This window comes from Balaenoptera physalus, assembly GCF_965194825.1.
Source record: "Balaenoptera physalus genome assembly, chromosome: 17".
Classification (NCBI taxonomy): Eukaryota; Metazoa; Chordata; class Mammalia; order Artiodactyla; family Balaenopteridae; genus Balaenoptera; species Balaenoptera physalus.
The window spans coordinates 48,793,562-48,815,387 of NC_138895.1; the positions used below are offsets into that span (position 1 = coordinate 48,793,562).

Below are 21,826 nucleotides of genomic sequence, written 5' to 3' on the forward strand. Positions count from 1 at the left end.
ACCTGAAAAAGAATTCAGAGTAATGATAGTAAAGATGATCCAAACTCTTGGAAATAGAATGGAGAAAATACAAGAAACGTTTAACAAGGACCTAGAAGAACTAAAGAGCAAACAAACAATGATGAACAATACAAGAAATGAAATTAAAAATTCTCTGGAAGGAATCAATAGCAGAATAACTGAGGCAAAAGAACAGATAAGTGACCTGGAAGATAAAATAGTGGAAATAAGTACTGCAGAGCAGAATAAAGAAAAAAAAATGAAAACAATACAGGACCGTCTCAGAGACCTCTGGGACAACATTAAATGCACCAACATTCGAATTATAGGGGTCCCAGAAGAAGAAGAGAAAAAGAAAGGGACTGAGAAAATATTTGAAGAGATTATAGTTGACACCTTCCCTAATATGGGAAAGGAAATAGTCAATCAAGTCCAGGAAGTGCACAGAGTCCCATACAGGATAAATCCAAGGAGAAACATGCCAAGACACATATTAATCAAACTATCAAAAATTAAATACAAAGAAAAAATATTAAAAGCAGCAAGGGAAAAGCAACAAATAACATACAAGGGAATCCCCATAAAGTTAACAGCTGATCTTTCAGCAGAAACTCTTCAAGCCAGAAGGGAGTGGCAGGACATATTTAAAGTGATGAAAGGGAAAAACCTACAGCCAAGATTACACTACCCAGCAAAGATCTCATTCAGATTTGATGGAGAAATTAAAACCTTTACAGACAAGCAAATCTAAGAGAATTCAGCACCACCAAATAAGCTTTATAAAAAATGCTAAAGGAATTTCTCTAGGTAGGAAACACAAGAGAAGGAAGAGACCTACAATAACAAACCCAAAACAATTAAGAAAATGGTAATAGGAACATACATATTGATAATTACTTTAAATGTAATTGGATTAAAAGCTCCAACCAAAAGACATAGACTGGCTGAATGGATACAAAAACAAGACCTGGATATATGCTGTCTACAAGAGACCCACTTCATGCCTAGGGACACATACAGACTGAAAGTGAGGGGATGGAAAAAGATATTCCATGCAAATGGAAATCAAAAGAAAGCTGGAGTAGCAATTCTCATATCAGACAAAATCGACTTTAAAACAAAGACTATTACAAGAGACAAAGAAGGACACTACATAATGATCAACAGATGAATCCAAGAAGAAGATATAACAATTGTAAATATTTATGCACCCAACATAGGAGCATGACGTCAATACATAAGGCAAATGCTAACAGCCTTAAAAGGGGAAATCGGCAGTAACAGAATAATAGTAGGAGACTTTAACACCCCATTTTCACCAATGGAAAGATCATCCAAATTGAAAATAAATAATGAAACACAAGCTTTAAATGATACATTAAACAAGCTGGACTTAATTGATATTTATAGGACATTCCATCCAAAAACAACAGAATACTCAAGTGCTCATGGAACATTCTCCAGGATATATCATATCTTGGGTCACAAATCAAGCCTTGGTAAAATTAAGAAAATTGAAATCGTATCAAGTATCTTTTCCGACCACAACACTATGAGACTAGATATCAATTACAGGAAAAAATCTATAAAATTACAAACACATGAAGACCAAACAATACACTACTAAATAACCAAGAGATCACTGAAGAAATCAAGAGGAAATCAAAAAATACCTAGAAAGAAATGAAAATGAAAATACAATGACTCAAAACCTATGGGATGCAGCAAAATCAGTTCTAAGAGGGAAGTTTATAGCAATACAATCCTACCTCAAGAAACAAGAAAAATCTCTAATAAACAGCCTAATCTTACACCTAAAGCAGCAGTTAGAGAAGCAAGAACAAAAGCAGTCAGAGAAGGAAACAGAGAAGGAAGAACAAAAAAATCCCCGAAGTTAGCAAAAGGAAAGAAATCATAAAGATCAGATCAGAAATAAATGAAAAAGAAATGAAGGAAACAATAGCAAAGATCAATAAAACTAAAAGCTGGTTCTTTGAGAAGATAAACAAAATTAATAAACCATTAGCCAGACTCATCGAGAAAAAATGGGAGAAGACTCAAATCAGTAGAATTAGAAAAGAATAAGGAGAAGTAATTACTGACACTGCAGAAATACAAAGGATCATGAGAGATTAGTACAAGCAGCTATATGCCAATAAAATGGACAAGTTGGAAGAAATGGACAAATTCTTAGAAAAGCACAACCTTCGTAAACTGAACCAGGAAGAAATAGAAAATATAAACAGACCAAACACAAGCACTGGAATACAGACTGTGATTAAAAATCTTCCAACAAACAAAAGCCCAGGACCAGATGGCTTCACAGGCAAATTCTATCAAACATTTAGATAAGAGCTAACACCTTCCTTTTCAAACTCTTCCAAAATATAGCAGAGGGAGGAACACTCCCAAACTCATTCTATGATGCCACCATCACCCTGATACCAAAACCAGACAAAGATGTCACAAAGAAAGAAAACTACAGGCCAATATCACTGATGAACATAGATGCAACAATCCACAACAAAATACTAGCAAACAGAATCCAACAGCACATTAAAAGGATCATACACCATGATCAAGTGGGGTTTATCCTAGGAAGGCAAGGATTCTTCACTATATGCAAATCAATGTGATAAACCATATTAACAGATTGAAGGAAAAAAGCCATATGATAATCTCAATACATGCAGAAAAAGCTTTTGACAAAATTCAACACCCATTCATGATAAAAACCCTCCAGAAAGTAGACATAGAGGGAACTTACCTCAACATAATAAAGGCCATATATGACAAACCCACAGCCAACATTGTTCTCAATGGTGAAAAACTGAAACCATTTCCACTAAGATCAGGAACAAGACAAGGTTGCCCACTCTCACCACTATTATTCAACATAGTTTGGGAAGTTTTATCCACATCAGTCAGAGAAGAAAAAGAAATAAAAGGAATCCAAATTGGAAAAGAAGAAGTAAAGCTGTCACTGTTTGCAGATGACATGATACTATCCATAGAGAATCCTAAAGATGCTACCAGAAAACTACTAGAGCTAATCAATGAATTTGGTAAAGTAGCAGGATACAAAATTAATGCACAGAAATCTCTTGCATTCCTATACACTAATGATGAAAAATCTGAAAGTGAAATTAAGAAAACACTCCCATTTACCATTGCAACATAAAGAATAAAGTACCTAGGATGAAACCTACTTAAGCAGACAAAAGACCTGTATGCAGAAAACTGTAAGACACTGCTGAACGAAATTAAAGATGATACAAACAGGTGGAGAGATATACCATGTTCTTCTATTGGAAGAATCAACATTGTGAAAATGACTATACTACCCAAAGCAATCTACAGATTCAGTGCAATCCCTATCAAACTACCAATGGCATTTTTCACAGAACTAGAACAAAAAATTTCACAATTTGTATGGAAACACAAAAGACCCCGAATAGCCAAAGCAATCTTGAGAAAGAAAAATGGAGCTGGAGCAATCAGGCTTCCTGACTTCAGACTATACTACAAAGCTACAGTAATCAAGACAGTATGGTACTGGCACAAAAACAAAATATAAATTAATGGAACAGGATGGAAACCCCAGAGATAAACCCATGCACATATGGTCACCTTATCTTTGATAAAAGAGGCAAGAATATATGGTGGAGAAAAGACAGCCTCTTCACTAATTGGTGCTGGGAAAACTGGACAGCTACATGTAAAACAATGAACTTACAGCACTCCCTAACACCATACACAAAAAGTAAACTCAAAATGGATTAAAGTCCTAAATATCAGGCCAGACACTGTAAAACTCTTAGAGGAAAACTTAGACAGAACACTCTATGACATAAATCACAGCAAGATCCTTTTTGACCCACCTTTTCGAGAAATGGCAATAAAAATAAACAAATGGGACCTAATGAAACTTAAAAGCTTTTGCGTAGCAAAGGAAGCCATAAACAAGACGAAAAGACAGCCCTCAGAATGGGAGAAAATATTTGCAAATGAAGCAACTGACAAACAATTAATCTCCAAAATTTACAAGCAGCTCATGCAGCTAAATTTCAAAAAAACAAACAACCCAATCCGAAAATGGGCAGACGACCTAAATAGACATTTCTCCAAAGAAGATATACAGATTGCCAACAAACACATGAAAGGATGCTCAACATCACTAATCATTAGAGAAATGCAAATCAAAACTCCCATGAGGTATCACCTCACAGCAGTTAGCATGGCCATCATCAAAAAATTTACAAACAATAAATGCTGGAGAGGGTGTAGAGAAAAGGGAACCCTCTTGCACTGTTGGTGGGAATGTAAATTGAAACATCCACAGTGGAGAACAGTATGGAGGTTACTAAAAAAGTAAAAATAGAACTACCATATGACCCAGCAATCCCAGTACTGAGCATATACCCTGAGAAAACCATAATTCAGAAAGAGTCATGTACCACAGTTTCATTGCAGCACTATTTACAATAGCTAGGACGTGGAAGCAACCTAAGTGTCCATCGACAGTTGAATGGTTAAAGAGGATGTGGCACATATATACAATGGAATATTACTCAGCCATAAAAAGAAACGAAATTGAGTTATTTGTAGTGAGGTGGATGGACCTAGAGTCTGTCATACAGAGTGAAGTAATTCAGAAAGAGTAAAACAAATACCATGTGCTAACACATATATATGGAATCTAAAAAAGAAAAAACGAAATGGTTCTGAAGAACCTAGGGGCAGGACAGGAATAAATATGAGACACAGAGGATGGACTTGAGGACACGGCGAGGGGGAAGGGTAAGCTGGGACGAAGTGAGAGAGTGGCATGGACATATAAACACTACCAAATGTAAAATAGAGAGCTAATGGGAAGCAGCCACATAGCACAGGGAGATCAGCTCCGTGCTTTGTGACCACCTAGAGGGGTGGGATAAGGAGGGTGGGAGGGAGACGAAGAAAGAGGAGATATGGGGATATATGTATATGTATAACTGATTCACTTTGTTATAAAGCAGAAACTAATACGCCATTGTAAAGCAATTATACACTAATAAAGATGTAAAAATAAATAAATAAAAATATTATTCAGAAAGTAATCAGAGAACTTAATGAAAATATAGGTTTATTAAATTGCTATTTTCCCTTTTTTACTTTGTAAGAAAATTTATTTTTATGTCTAAACCTAATATTTATGGGAAAAAGTTTTAGCAGTCTGCAGATTTTAACATTCTATGTAATTTTCAAATTATTTTGTAAGTTGTTTCTGAGCTATTCTGGGGTATACACAGAGTTTATAATCTGATAGGATTTCTAAGCTTACTCTCCTAAAGGATTCCAATAGATGCTGGGTGATCATTTGATATTTTTGTTTGTAACCATAGACTAGAATTTCTTAACACTTGATTTTTTGATGTTTCACGAAACATCCCTTGATCACTTGATGATCATCTTTTATGGACATATCTGATAATTGCACCACTCACTTGGCCCTACTACATACCTGAACTTGTTGCATTGGTAGTGTTCATATGAGTCCTCAAGTAAATCATCAGCTCAGAAAGAAATGTAACTTATACTTTTTTTAATGTGCCTCCTACTGTGTGCAGCAGAATGCTTATAGTGTTTGCTGGTTTATTCCAAGAATGTGTTCAGTTTGTTAAGCAAACTAGGTTTATTAATTTTTATATTTAAATGTACTACAGTTTGTATAGCATACGCATAATGTCTTATCTTCTTGAAACCTCAATTGTCGAGAATTAGACCAGTGATTATTTCATATTTAATTTAAAAAAATACTTGTTCCCTTACCTCCTTGGTTCCTTTTTTATTTCTCTAGGACAGTAAAACAGGAGATTTATTTATGTATGGTTTCTTTTAATATGTTCAAGTTTTATTCTCATTGTTACTTTGAAAGTAGAATATAGACTCCACTGAATTTTGTCAGAGGAGTTAGCTTTAGAAGGTAAATTATTTTAATGTTGAGAAGTTTCTTTTAAATTCTACATCATGTTGGAGTTATTTTACTGTGATTACTGTCCTCACTGCCTTACTTCTTTCCTTTTTAAATGTCCTAGCCCAAGCCTGGATCAAAACAAAACAAAGTAGAAAAAACGAACAAAACTACTCTTTTTGGTTTCCTTGAACACAGCTGAGACAGGCTCACATTTTGTTAAAAGCATTACAATAGTAAGAGAATGAATTAAAACAAATACAGAGAACACAGACTATTTGAAAGTAGTTTATCTTTAGAGTATTAGTCTTCAAACTTTTTTTCTCAGTACTTTCCTATAGGTAAAAAATTTCAAGTAAGCATCCATAGTATATCATTTATTGATTTATACACTAAATGTGTGTATCACTATATTAATATAGAGCATGTAAGAAAATTTTAATTTTAAAGTTTGTCTTATTATTCTGATAGAATTTTAATAATACATCAAGAATATTGTAGTGAGAGTAGTATTATTGTGCTTCATTTAAAAGGTTTAATACTTTTTTTTTTTAATATATAAATTTATTTATTTATTTTTGGCTGTGTTGGGTCTTCACTTCTGTGCAAGGGCTTTTTCTAGTTGCGGCGAGCGGGGGCCACTCTTCATCACGGTGTGCGGGCCTCTCACTATCGAGGCCTCTCTTGTTGCGGAGCACAGGCTCCAGACGCGCAGGCTCAGTAATTGTGGCTCACGGGCCCAGTTGCTCCGCGGCATGTAGGATCTTCCCAGATCAGGGCTCGAACCCATGTCCCCTGCATTGGCAGGCGGATTCTCAACCACTGCACCACCAGGGAAGCCCTAAAAAGTTTAATACTTTAATTATAACAGAGTATTAAACTTTAATTTAGTTTAATACTCTGTTATAATAACAACTTAAAGATTTAATTCTTAATTCAGTTTATTTCAGTAGTTAATTTTAATGGCTGACATAATTGAAAAGCCACCTCGCTGAGATTCATCGATCCGAGAGGGGAAATGGCATCATTTATGCACTCAGGATGCTTATTTTTCATTCTCATCCATTTTGAAACTGTCTAGTGCGTTTCCATCTTATAAATAAGGTATTCTTTCCATCTTTAATGGAAAGATGTTGCCTTTTTCTTTTAAATAAGTTAGTGGCATCTTTATGTATTATTATTTTTTAGTTAGTGGTATCTTTAATTTGTATGTTTGGCCATGTGTGTTTTACAGGAATCTTTTAAAAGTATATACCCAAATTATGAGGATTAATTTAGTTAAAGGTACATAATATAATTTAGTTAAATGTAGATAACAAAATTTATAAATTTGATTAACTGTATATATGTAAATTGTAATATGCCACAGTTAACTGAAAACAAAGAGAGAAGGGCCCCTGCCAGTTCCTTCCTGTTATTGAACATCTACTCTTCCTTCAGTATATTTAATGTAGTATTATGTGTTTCCTTCTGACATGGGGAAGAGCCTCAGTGTTATTCTACTTTACTAAATATTAACTGTATGTCTTTCTCATTTTTAGATAAAAGTAAATATGAATAAATATTCTCATATTTGTCCCCTACAGAAATGGATGGTCTCATAGTTTTGTGCACCACATTTTTGGAGGACACTGCTATATTGGGATCCTATTATCTGGAAGTTTAGCAAAACCTAGAGAAAGTCTGTCATATGGGGCCCAGGTGGGAGGGTCCCAGGGAGCCAAGTTGAACTGAGAAAAGTATTGGCTAGTGTAAAGTATTGGCTAATGTAGTTCAGGAAATCTTCTGGGGTGGAGAATAGATTAGAGGAGTAAAAACATCATTAGCATCTCCAAATATGCAGGCTTAGGCAGAAAGGCACTGGGATAATGACCAGTAAATGTGGTAATGGAAGAAGTGAGAACCAGGTGAGCTAGGCAGAGCATGAAGGTGAATAGTTCTTGAGGAAGTAAGCCCCATGATACTCTTAAAGCATTTTGTGGCACTTTGGAGCCTATGCAGGCTGTGTAATGATACTACAAGGGCTGGGCAGGTGCAACTACTAACATTGCCTGGTTTTCTCCTAATAGGTGATTCCTTTACAAGACACATTTCTAAATTAGAAAGGGCTCTGTGATAGCAAGAGACAAAAACTGTATTTAAATGATTTTAAGTAAAAAAAAAAGGGGGGGATATTTATTGATTCTGATAACCAAAATGGTAAGAAAGGCAAATACAGTATAAATCTTTTCTTTGGAATGACTTAGAATCAGACTCCACACCATGAGAACTCTTGTCTTTTCATGTTGGCTTCTCTTTCTCTTACTGAACATATTTTTTCTTTGACCTAGCAGTGTACATGGCTGTGGTGCCTCTGGACTCATGTACTTAACTCTCTCTGATCCGATAGATAGTGATCTGGTCCAGTATTTGTTGAAAAAATACTCGAAGTGGTTTTTGTTTGGCCTGTCATGGCTCATGTGCATACATCTCGGACAACCACTGTGGCCAAGGAGGTTAGGCATTATGATTTGCCCAGTGGTAGCCAGGTTGGGCCATGTGTCCACCTCTGTGTTCAGGGGCATGAGATATGATACCAGAATATGTAGGGATAGCAGAAACATGGTTCCTGGGGATAATTTTTGAGAGTCAGTCAGCTATCCCAATTCATGTCTACTAATTTTTCATTTTATAGTTCGTCACAGCAGCTTTAAAACACAAAATGTTGATTATATAACACTTAGACTAACTCACCTTCACGCATTTCTGTTTCGATAGGAATAAGGTAAATGGATTATGAAGGTATTGCACACATGAATGGAGGGCAGGGTGAAAAAGAATTTAGAAAGACATGGAATGCGTAAGATTGCAGACTTTATGACAGGTTTTCATTTGTTTTGTTTCTCAACCTAGAGTTTATTCAATTGGGGAAAAGGAATTAGGAAGTGTTTTGTTATATACAGTTTTGAAAATACAGTTCTGCTTTGTACAATTTATTAATTTTGCAACTTTGTTTCATTATAAACAATTTTTTAACAGATCATTAGTTATCATAACACAATCTAAAACCTGTCAGTTAATTTTAATTTTCTTTGAGAACATATTGTGATGTTAAGTGCATAGAAAGGTTTTCAAATATAAAGTTCTTCTTTGGAAATAAGTAAGTTATTCTAGTTTTTACACAAACTGGCAAGAATTCAGCAAAAGTTCAACCAAATTGTTTTGTATGCAGTCTTCTCCCCCCGCCTCCCTTTTTGCAGTCAGAACAAGATTATAGTTTCCAGATGAAATTCTGAATGTCACATAGTGATGACATATATTTTCCTGGTTGGCTCGGCATGACATGCAATTTTGCATGCCATGTCACGCTGACTTGCAGAATCCAAAAGCCATTATTTCCCAAGGGGCTTTCAGGAGTGATAGTATCAAATGTAGTTTGTATTTTGATGAAAAGTATTGGGGCATTATTGCAGTTTCTATGGCAATTTGCTTAAAGGTTTATATATTATCCAAACTCCACAAATTTAAAAATAGAATTACTATGTAAAGGTCACTTTTTCTTCACGTTATTTAATTTTATATTGCCAAATAGAGTTGCCAAAAATCATGATCAGTGTAAAATATAGATCGAGAATTAAGAAGGTATAGTAGAAAAACCAGTAGATTAGTGACCAAAAAAACCAGTTTTTGACCCAGTTCCTCTCCCTTTTCAAGCTAACCTCAGACAGCCACATTTCTTATTCATTTATAAAATAGTAATAAGTATACCCAACTATCTCACAGATTTAAGTCTTGTTATAAGACTTAAATAAAGTAAGATATGTGAAAGTTCTATAAAGTGGTAAAATACAATTCAGGTAAAAAGTAAAGATGACATTTTTTTATGTTTGCATTTTAAAAGGAAAGCTATAGGGTTCAAGCAAGGTGAAGCTTATTTTATCTATTAGTTTTTGACACTGCAGTGTAATTTTATTTTTTCTTTTCTTTATTTGATCTTAATCATCCTAAAGCTGCCTTAAAACCCAGTATTTCCATTCATGCCTACATAATAACATGTATTTCACACTGATGATCTTTCTATTTTACATCTGTTTTAACTGGCTTGCTTTATTAAACCAGTCTTTTATTTTTTTTTTCTTCTTTTCTTCTTTTTTTAATGGTGTCTCACATTCAGTTGCCTAGACATCTCTGTGTATCTTACAGGCCCCTAAAGCCTAACATGTATCAAATCTGTACAACTCTGTACCTTCCCCTACCACTGTTGACCATGTTGCTCAAGGCCGAAACCCAGGACTCATCCTTAGTGTCTCCTCCTCCTGTCCCTTCTGCCTCCAAGTTATATCTTGAGTCTTTTTGTTTCAATCTGTTTGTATGTTGCTTCCCTAGTCAGAACTGTATAATTTATACACAATAAAGTGTGGTGTCCTAATTAGTCTCACGGGTGTTGTTTCCAGATCATCTCATCATCAATTGTCTAGATGACAGCAAGAGTCATGTTATTAAAAATCTAAATTGGATCATTTTATTCCCTACTTGAAATGCTTTTGTGACTTCCTATTGCACTTAAGATAAAATCCAAACTCCTTACCAAGGCTTACATAGTTTGACCTGACCTAGTCTCTGTTGGGTTCTTCCATTCCATCTTTTGTCATATTTTGTTACATTGATCCTCTTTCATTCCTTCAAACACTGCATGCTTTTTCTTGCTTGGGATCTTTTGCATATTCTGTCTCTGTTTCCATTGCTCTTTTCATAACTATGTACTTTTCATACTCTGAGTTTTTATTTAAATGTTATCCTCCCAGTAAAGGAAGCTTTCCTTTTCAGTCTTTCTAAAATAGGTCTGTGCCACTCCTCAAAGATACCCTACCATAGCACCTCTTTTCTGTCCTCATAATGTTTATCATAGTTTTCCCTTCTTTTTTTTTCTGTCTCTTCATCCAGAGTGTATGTCAAGGGCTGTATTTGACTAATATACTTTTGTATTCCCAGAATCTAACAGCTCTTTCTGGCATTGAGCAAACAGTAAATAATTGTTGCATGAATGAATAAATTGTTTTTCTTTTGTTATTTTTATTTAGGGGCTTAGTAATCACGATCCTTAACATTATTTACCTTCTGTTCTTTAATTGATTTAAATTGACATCCTGTAACTTTTTAAATCTGTTCCCAGATTTCCCAGGGATATTTATTGAATATTTGGGAGAAGGTAGCAGCTTGTGGTACACTTCAGATTGGTACACATAGTCTTTCAGGATATTCCTGCTACATCAGAAATTTACGTATATTTAAAAATATTTAACTATGATAATAGTCCAGGTACAACCTGAGATATTGAGGTAAATTTTTATCTTTAGTCAGATAATCAGTAAGTATAACTTTGAGTTCTTTCAGTGTTCTTAGCTCTGTGCTAAGTACTTTGGGAAATTATGAGATTATAGAGGAAGGGCCAAATCTAATTTGGGGAATTCAGTGACCATTTCTCAGGAAATGGCATTTAAGGTAGAACTAAAACAATAGGTTGATTGTGATAGAAAAGAAGTCATTTTGTTTCAGATCTGGTAACCTTCAAGTTCTTTTCTATATCTTATAATCAATTAATTTTTAATCATCATTATTCTCTGTATTTAAAGTACTTTAATGAACTTTTTAATATACATTACAACATTTAATGTGAACAGTATTCTTGACATTGGACATAATTATTATTAACTTCTGACACTTAGATTAAATTGCTTTCCCAAAGCCATATGGCAACTGGCACAGCTGAAACCATAAGTTGACTTTAAGTGTGGTACTTTTTGCATGGCATAGAAATGAAGGAATAATATTGTACCAAGTTGGATGATACATGCCTAAGAAGTGATTATTTTAACCAGTAAAGTCTGGGTCTCAAAATTACCTTATTTATTGTTGAAAACAAGAAGTGTAATGGATATCAGAGTACAATCTTAAATGTAGGGTTTATATAGCTCCAGTGAGAATGAACAAATATATTTTCTGAACTATTTGCAGTACCAAGATCCTTAGTAGAAATATACATGTATTATGTATTTGGTAGAAATGGAAGCCATTGCACAAGGTATGAAAAAACAGAAGAGGTATCATAGCATAGTAGTTAAAAAGCCTGGACTTTGGAGTTAGACTGCTTAGTTTCTTATTACTGTTTTGCCGCTTATCAGCTGGGTGACTTAGGATAGGTTACTTAACCTCTCTGTGATCAGTTTCCTTATCTGAAAATGGTGATAATAAGAGTAAATAATAGTGTCTTCCTCATGGAGTTGTTATGAGGTTTAAATTGGTGAATATTTGTAAAGCGCTTATAGCAGTCCCTGGCATGTAGTAGATGTTACAGAAGTTTCGATTAAATAAAGTATGGCTCAAGATTGGCAGTTTTATGGAGTATACATGTGCTACCTGTAAAATATACATGATTACAGAAAAAAAATTTTTTTCTTTTTAAAAAACAAACTTGTCTTCCTATTGTCTTTTAGATAATATGATGGATTGAAAATTAGTATATCCAGGAATCTAAGAAAAAAAAATGGTTCTGAAGAACCTAGGGGCAGGACAGGAATAAAGATGCAGATGCAGAGAATGGGCTTGAGGACACGGGGAGGGGGAAGGGTAAGTTGGGACGAAGTGAGAGAGTGACATGGACATATATACACTACCAAATGTAAAATAGAGAGCTAGTGGGAAGCAGCCGCATAGCACAGGGAGATCAGCTTGGTGCTTTGTGACCACCTAGAGGGGTGGGATAGGGAGGGTAGGAGGGAGATGCAAGAGGGAGGAGATATGGGGATATATGTATATGCATAACTGATTCACTTTGTTATAAAGCAGAAACTAAAACACCATTGTAAAGCAATTATACTCCAATAAAGATGTTTAAAAAAAAGAAAATTAGTATATCCAAAATAGTGTGCTTTTACACTTCTAATAGCCAGATCATGCTATTTAATGAGAATTTTAAACTGACTGTGTTTTTCATTGCTTTTTGGAAAGCACTTTTAAGCCACATATAGATTTCAGCACCTCCTTTAACTTCTTAAATCATTCTATCAGCAAATTCAGCATTTACAATAAACGTGTGGCTTTTTTGGTTAATAGTGACTTGAAATATTACTTAGCAATCAGGTAATGGTGCCCCATCTGCTTGATAATATTATCATTTATTAGATGGACTTATTTTCAGACTGTGATAACATTATTTATACAACACTAATATTCTGTATCAGTAGATTTTAAAATTTGACCATAAGCAACTTTTGTGGAAACCTTTGGTATCCATGGTTTCAAAGAGTTTTAAAATTTGGTCTTGGGACTCCCCTGGTGGTCCAGTGGTAAAGAATCCGCCTTCCAATGTAGGGGATGTGGGTTCAATCCCTGGTCAGAGAACTAAGATCCCACATGCCGCGGGGCAACTAAGCCCGCATCCTGCAGCTACTGAGCTCGTGCGCCTCAGCGAAGATCCCACGTGCCGAAAACTACAGAGCCCACACTCTCTGGACCCCACGCGCCACAACTAGAGAGAGAAAACCCTGATACCACAACTAGAGAGAAGCCCTCATGCCGCAATGAAGACCCCGCGTGCTGCAATGAAGACCCGACGCAACCAATAATAAACAAAAAAATTTGTCTGCATTTAAAAAATATATATTTATAGAATTTATTTTCTAGAGCAGTTTTAGGCTCAGATTTAAATTGAAGGGAAGGTTCAGAGATTTCTCACATATTCCCTGCCCCTACACATGCATAGTCACCCTCATTATCAAAATCCCCCACCAAGGTGGTACATTGTTATAATTGATGAATTTATATTGATCCATCATTATCACCCAAAGTCCATAGTTTTCATTAGGGTTCACTCATGGTGTTATACGTTCCTTCAGTTTGGACAAATGTATAATAACATGTATCCTCCGTCATAGTGACATACAGAGTAGTTTCACTGCCCTAAAAATTCTCTGTGCTCTGCCTGTTGTTGCTCCTCTGTCCTTCCTAACTATTGTCTCCATAGTTTTGCCTTTTCCAGAATGTCATATATTTGGAATCATACAGTATGCAGCCTTTTCAGATGGGCTTCTTTCACTTAGTAATATGCATTTAACTTTCCTCCATGTGTTTTTATGGCTCATTTCTATTAAGTGATGTGTAATACTCCATTTTCTAGATGTACCACATTTTTTCTAGCAGTTCACCTACTGAAGGACATCTTGGTTGCTTCCAAGTTTTGGCGATTATGAATAAAGCTTCTCTAAACAGCTGTGTGAAGGCTTTTATGTGGTTGATCTACATTTAAATTAGTTAGTTAAATTGGCAGAGTTCTGTAATAAGTTTATGTAGCCATTTTCTTCTCATAACTGCTAAAATATAAAAGAATAACAATGAAGTCCAAGTAAATGGAAAGTAAATTAAAGTGTGTTTTATTTTAAAAATTATAATAGGTAATTCATTGTTGTAAAACATTAATTCTGAAATATACAGTAAAAAGTTAAACACCTCCTCCCCCTTACCCCTCATCAATTCCATTTTGTACTGTCCTCAGAGGTAACCTCTGTCAAGGGTTTGTATTTTACCCTTCTATAACTCTTTCTATGTATGAGATAGACAAATACATGCTCAAACTCACATACTGTTTTAAAAACATATTTGGATTATACCACACACATATATATATATATATTTTTTCACTTCATAAGATATCAAAAATATGATTTCTGTCATATGTTTAACTGTTCCTCATTTTTAAATGATTGAATTACCATCCTTATGACAGGTATTTCAAAGTTAATTTAACCATTTCCTTTTTGATGGACAGATAAGTTGCTTAGCACTTTCTTTCTCCCCTTACCCCTCCCTCCCTCCCTCTGTTTCGCTATTTCAAATAATACTGCTGATACTAAACATTTTTATAAATTGTTGGTATGCATGTCTCATATGTTTTAGTATTTCTGTAGCATAGGGTCTTAGAAATGAGATTATTTTTTATAAAAACTTGCATGTTTAAATTTTGATAAATACAAAATGTCCTGTCTTGTAATTCCACTCTGTGGACTATACTTATTTATATTCCCTGTATACAAAACATTCTAACAAGGAGCTTAGATAATGTCAGATTTTTAAAAATACAAACTAACTCTTTAAAATGTTTGCCAAATGACAGTTGAAAAGGATATCTGTTTGTTGCCTTAATTTTTCATTGTTAGCAAAGTTGAGCTTCTCTTAATAAGTTTATTGGCTAAATTATATTTTTCTATGAATTATCTGTTCATATTCTTTTCCATTTTTTGTTGTTGTTTATCCACATGCTACTTGGATATCTTCATCTGAACATGTAATGAAAACCTCAACATGACCATTCTAAAACTAAATTTCTTTTCCTCTTGATTCTCTTCCCGTGCAGCTCCATTCTTCCGTTTGATCAGATGTACAGCCTTGGCGGCGTCCTTGGTTTACTTTTCTCTCTTACTGAACTTCTAGTCCATCAGTAAATCGTGTTGGCTGTATCTTGGAAATGGATACAGGAATTCACTGTTTCTTCCTACCTCCATTGCTACTACCATCTCTCACAACTTGTCTTCCTGTTTTAATACTTGATCTATGTAGACAGTTTTCTGCACAGTAGCTAGAGAAATTCTCTCAAAATATGTCCATTAATTTCATGAATGTATTTAGAATCCATCTTCATATTCTGGCTCCCTCGAAGTAAACCCAGCCTCCTTACCATGGCCTATGTAAGCCCTGTATGGTTTGGTCTCTGTTGATAGCTCTGACCTTGTCTCCCACTTCTCTCTTACTCTGTTCTAGCCATCCTTGCTTTTATACTGTTGCTTGAAAATCCTAAGTACACTCCCATCCTGGGCCTTCACATTGTTGTTCCATCTGCCTAGAATGCTCTGCTTCCAGCTCCATGGGTCTCTCTCAAACTGTTTTTGTTTCTTTTAAACAAACATTTTTTGAATTTCTAATATGTATAATGTGGTAGACTGTGGGATTATGAGAATAAAAGGTTTATGCTCCATGCCGTTAAGATATTGTAAATCTGCAAATATGTGACCCGAATTGAGAGGAGGGGGAAAGTATGCCTAGATACAGCAATTGTCATTCTCATAGTGGTGATATGGTAGCAGTTACTTTGGAGACCGTCCTATGATCATCAAACTTAACTTAGTAAAAGTCTTGAAAAGCAAGATCTGATTTATTTATTTTATGGTATTTAAAATAGCACCTATAAATTATATGTTTGCATTAACTTAAAATATATAAATACATATGGATCTGTCCAGATATAATATATTGTTATAAATAATTATTTAACTTCTGAAATTTACATCATAAAAATTGTCAAAGTTCTCTAAGTTCTTTATTTTAGATGAACAAAATTTTTCATAACATATAACTGCCTTTTATGTGATCAATGCTTCTTTTGGTTACCATCAAAAAAAAAGAAAAAAAGAAAAAAAATGGAGAGATACTATGAGTAAGCTTTTGTTGTCAGGAAAATTCACATACGGGAAGATACATTTTGTATCAATTTTGGATGAAGCAAGTGCTTTGTAGTTGAATTTTCTTTTTCATCAAGTAAGATTTTTATTGATGTATTAACTTCATGCTGAGAAACGAACAGATTGTTAGGTTACAGTTTAATAAATTTTCACAATGTAAACACATCCATGTATTAACAAAATAGAACATTACCATTGCTCCACAAACCTACCTCCCAATTATCAATCCCTGACAAGAGTCATCAACACTCTCTTGAGTTTTAACAGATTAGGTTTGCTTGGTATTGAATAATTGTAAAAATCAGTAATTCTTTAAGATAAAATGATCTAATATGATATTTTATAATCTCATATAGAAGTTTTAATTTTAAACAAGGAAAGAAATAATATTGGAAGTATTTTCTGTATGTTTATGTGAAACTGTAAGGTACATTTATGTTAAATAACTCTAGCTATTCTTATTCTTAGAATCCAGACCATTGTCAGTTCCTGTGAAAGCCATGCTGAATATAGCTGAAGGCTGTAGAAGTCCTGAAGAAAGAATGAAAGAGTTTATTGGAGTAGTATGGAATGCAGTAAAGGGTCTCACACTGCAGGTAAAATGAAAGTTAGAATATCATGGTTTTAATTTTTATGATTCTTTTTAATTTTTAGTTCCTTTAATATTGGTAAAAATTTTCTCACTGGTGACACTCATGTATACCATCTCATTTTCATAATTTAAATGAAAACTATTGGTGCACTTTGCATATTATTAATAAAATGATATGAAACACATGCTCTTCCTGATAAAGTTATAAAATTACACAAATTTTGAAATGTTATTTGAATTAAAAAAAAATAATTCATTTTACTTTTTGTTTCTTTTAAGCATTATTTGAAATATTTTAAATGGTCAATATACCAATAACATTCTTATCTCAGTACTGAAATAAAAAACTTAGTTGGAATTAAAATGAAAGGGTTATCTAATTATTTTTCCTACCTAATTACAAACCAAATATGAAAATGATAATTGTAACTATCTATTTTATTGTTATTAAATTTTCTTCTCACTTATTTTCACTTTTAAGTACACATAATTTAATCTTACTGAATTACACTTCTTCCAGATCATGTTTTAACTGATGAAAATACACAATTAAATGCTTATCTCATTTCGTAGGAATTAGGTAAGGGTAACTCAACAGTTTTTCAGTTTTTGTATAGATTTTTTTCCTCTTTGAAAGGAGATATGAAAGACTGATAACAGAGACATCTTTATAGAATTTTATGTGTACCAGACAGTAATATCTAAGTACTGGGGCCTTTCATTTCTGTTTAAGATGTAGAAAATTGCAAAAGAATGTTGCTCCCACCTTATGAACAAGAAAGAACAAGGTAGATGATCTCTAAAATTAAACCAGGATGCTTCACCCACCTAAACTGCAAGATAATAAATATGTGCTGTTTTTAGCTGCTACATTTGTGGTAATTTGTTATGCAGTACAGAAAAGTGATACAAACACCTATGCATAGCTAAAATATAGTCTGATTACTATAACAAAACCTTATTAAATCACTTTTTAGAAATATATCTAAAAACATCTCCAGTTCCCTAATATCATCATGTAAATATGATTACAGTTGATCCTTGAACAACATGGGTTTGAACAGTGCAGATCCACTTATATGTGGATTTTTTTCAATACTTCAGTACTACATGGTCCGTGGTTGGTTGAACCCGTGGATTCAGAACAGTGAATACAAAGGGTGGACTGTAAAGTTATATCTGGATTTTCTGCTGCGAGGGTTCAGTGACCCTAATCCTTGTTTTGTTCAAGGGTCATCTGTATTTGAAATACTATTTAATACAAGAGCCAGTAACCTGGGTTTTGACAATCTTTTACAGCCTCTCTTTTCTGAGCATGCTGCTTATATAAAATTAAGAGAAGAGGGGGGAGAGAGAAAGTGTTTTTGTCATTCTTTTGTTGTTGACTTTTTCACAGACATCAGCTATGTCTTACCAATCTCTGCCAGCATGAGGCCTTTGCTGTTAATATTATCCTAATAACTCCTCGTGTTGACTTACCTGTGCTCCTCCTCTAGAGGTTCCTTTGATGCATTGGTGGCGTGAGATAGGAAGGTGAGACAACATGAATGCAGGAAACATTTAGTGCCTTTACATTGTTTGAGATTGATTGTAGAAGCAGAAAACAGACAGTGTTCTTAAGATATTGCTGAACATTTATATTCAATGTTACTTTCTTTAATCTATAATAAAGACTATCTCCTTATGATCTCTTCCATTGTATATCACTAAGTCCTTGTATAAACATTTACCCATGCCACATGATAGAGCTAACTAGACCATGTGTAGTTTTGCTCCTGGTAACTATTTATGTTTATTCACTTAATTATATGTAGCTTCTCTTATGATAAGATCTTTAATCTCAAGGGACATATATTACTGATGGGAATGAGGATGGTACATGGGCAACTGTATCTCAGTTTTATTCTTTTTCTCAATTTGGTCAACCTCAATCTGCATTCTTAGCTTACTCCAGTCTGTGGTCATAAAAAAATAAACTTAAGAAGTCTTTCTTATTTCTTGTGTTTCTACATAATGCCTTACTGACCTTTATGTGGTCCTCTAATTGCACTGTTTTAACACATTCTGTTTCTACTATTTAAATCACCAATAAAATAAATGTTTTTTCCCTGATGAGTAATACCCATCCTCTTGTTATGTATTATTTTGTAATCTTCTAGAGAGAGTAATCTATGGTGTATTTAGTAGTCAATAAATGTAAATGCTAAAGTGATTAGTTAAGAAGACGAGTAACTACTTTGAGCACATATTTCTACTATAATTACTATATAAATAAATAACAGTGAACTCATCTGATTATAGTTCAATCTGAGGTTCTAAATTATAGTTTGACACAAATAATATTTCATGGAAGAAAGGAATAATCCAAATATTATTAGATCTCTTTCTAGCACTTTACCTTACATGTCATTTTTTTCGTTAGCACTGTACTTTAAGCCAGTTGTATTCAGAAGTTAGTTGTATCTTGATTTCATTAAACTGGGACCAAAAACTGTGGTAGGAAAGGTATGTTTTCTTTGTGTCTTTTCTGAGACTTATTTAGTGTGTAATAGATTTTCATGGACATATCTCTTAAATTTTGATGTCTATGCTACTACAAAAATTTGCTTTCTTTTGACTCTCATCTACAGCTTTCTTTTCCTGGCAACACAGCTCCTTTCTTTTTTTGCTCAGTTTTCTTCCTCTATTCTAGTGAAAGTGCTTTGATACCAAAATAAGCTTATATAGTATTCATTTCATATGTATGAAATATGTATATGCAATATATATATATAGAAATAGAAGTTCTACTATAGTGGGACTGTAACAGATCTCTTGGACTTTATGTGTCTTTTTAATATTAATTATCTTGTACTTTCCTCAGAAATGTAGCTCTGGAGTTGATGAAGAGGTGGAATATAATTTGAGGATTGGCTCCAAGGCCCTATTGCTCTTTAATATGTCCTACTTCACTTTATGAAATTTCTTATATCCTTTCTGTTAAACATTGTATTTCCCAAAAATTTCTGTTGGAATATAAGTATTTACTTAACGATCATAAGCATGTTAACCTTTTAGTACCCTAGTATAAACTTGTTTATTTTTTAAAACAGCTAGTTGCCTAGTAATACATTATAGAATGCTCTTTCCCTCCATTTTTCTTTCATTCATTCTCACATTCAGCACTTAACATTTGTTATAGATCATGCTAGATGCTGAGGAGACAAAAGAAATATAACAGTTCTGTTGGTCTAGCAGTATAAAGGCAAAGAACCATTCTATGAAGCATTTTGTGGGGAGTGTCTCTTAGATCCCTTAGAAAACTCTTATGATCCAAAAGAAAAATGGAGATGTCAAGGTAAATGTCATTTACTGAAAGGATACCTAGGGCATGCTCTGCCAGGTTCATGGTGAATTTGGATACTCTCTCAGATTAGTATTTATTGATTTATAGAATTAGATGACTTTATAGCATTCTCCAGAATATAATAGCTATAAAGAATATATAGCTGTTTGAAGTTTACTTTGGTTCTAAATATTATTTCATGATGATATAAGTAATTGTACCCAAAATAACCTCATTCCCTTTACCCATTCCATTAAAAAAAAATGGACTAATTTAGTGTAATTACCCATTTTTGATATCGTTTTGAGAAGTCATTGTAACAGGGACTAAGAAAGCTAGTATTAGGTTACCTGATAATTTGACGGCTCTAGGAAAATCTTCCAATTTAAGATTCCAAGCAATATGAGATTGTTATGATATTTGTAAGCCAATAAGTAAACACATGAATGTTCCACAACATAAGATATTCTGGCGAACATCCTCCTCTGCCCAGGATGAAGTAACAGGGACCAGATTTATCTTGCTGCCTGAAACAACCAAAAAATGGATAAAGTATATTAAACAATGGTTTCAAAACGCTAGATGATAGGGAAAGTTAGACAGCAAACCCTGAGAGACTTAAGGTAAAGTCACCAGAACCTAGTGACTTATGGATTTGGAGAATAAGAGAAAGGAGGGAGTCTTAATTGGCATTCCAGGTTCTGATCTGGGTAGATAGTGATGCCATTACATGATAGGAGAAGCAGCTTTTCAAGGTTAGCAGCAAATTGGGAGTTTGAATTTACACATGTATTTGAAATGCCTGTGAGATATCCAGGTATCTCTTAGACTGAATATTCATATCTGGAGTTTAAGGAAGAAATATAATTTTGGAAATCATCTACAGATGGTTATAACTAGGAGAATTCAGAAAAGTATGTTAAGTTGAAAGAGCAGTGGGCCAAGCAAATACCATTTCCAACGTAGTCAGTATAAGAGAAAGTATCCTTGAAGCAAACCCTAAAGGAATCATCAGAAATGTAGAAGGAAAGGTCAGAGAGTTCAAGGAAGCCAAGGATGTATAGAATTTCAAGGAGCCATTGTTCAGCACTATCAGATTCTGGATGTTAACTCTGGGCTTAACTTTGTTTATCTGTAATATGAAATGGCTAGATTAAGTAATGTTTAAGATATTTCCAATTCTAATGTTCTTATGTAATTCTTTTGGTTCTTTTGCTTGTTTTGTAATGATGCAGTGCCTTCATTAGCTTTATCACGAACAATGAACTTAATCTTTTATGTCATTATGGATTAGTTATAAGTAAAGATACTGATGTTGCTCTTTTTTTTCCTTCTTTCTTTTTTTTTTTATTTTTTATTTTGGCTAAATACACATGTAACATTTACCTTAACCATTTTTTTAAGTGTACAGTTTACTCTGTTGTTCCTCAGTTGACTAAGCTTATTGTGTATAAATTAACATTTAA

The 21,826-nt window shown here is 34.0% G+C and overlaps 1 protein-coding gene across 15 annotated transcripts in view; it reads left to right on the forward strand.

Moving 5' to 3' along the window:
• VPS13B (vacuolar protein sorting 13 homolog B) overlaps window positions 1-21,826 on the forward strand; it is a 763,196-nt gene that overhangs the window by 326,855 nt on the left and 414,515 nt on the right. For all 15 annotated transcript variants that reach the window (XR_014255333.1, XM_082432674.1, XM_082432665.1 and 12 more), the window contains one exon: window positions 16,912-17,039. Coding sequence is in view for 14 of the 15 variants with exons in the window: in XM_082432674.1 (XP_082288800.1) it covers window positions 16,912-17,039 (128 nt within the window). In the remaining variant the exon portion in view is untranslated. The remainder of the gene's footprint in view (window positions 1-16,911; window positions 17,040-21,826) is intronic.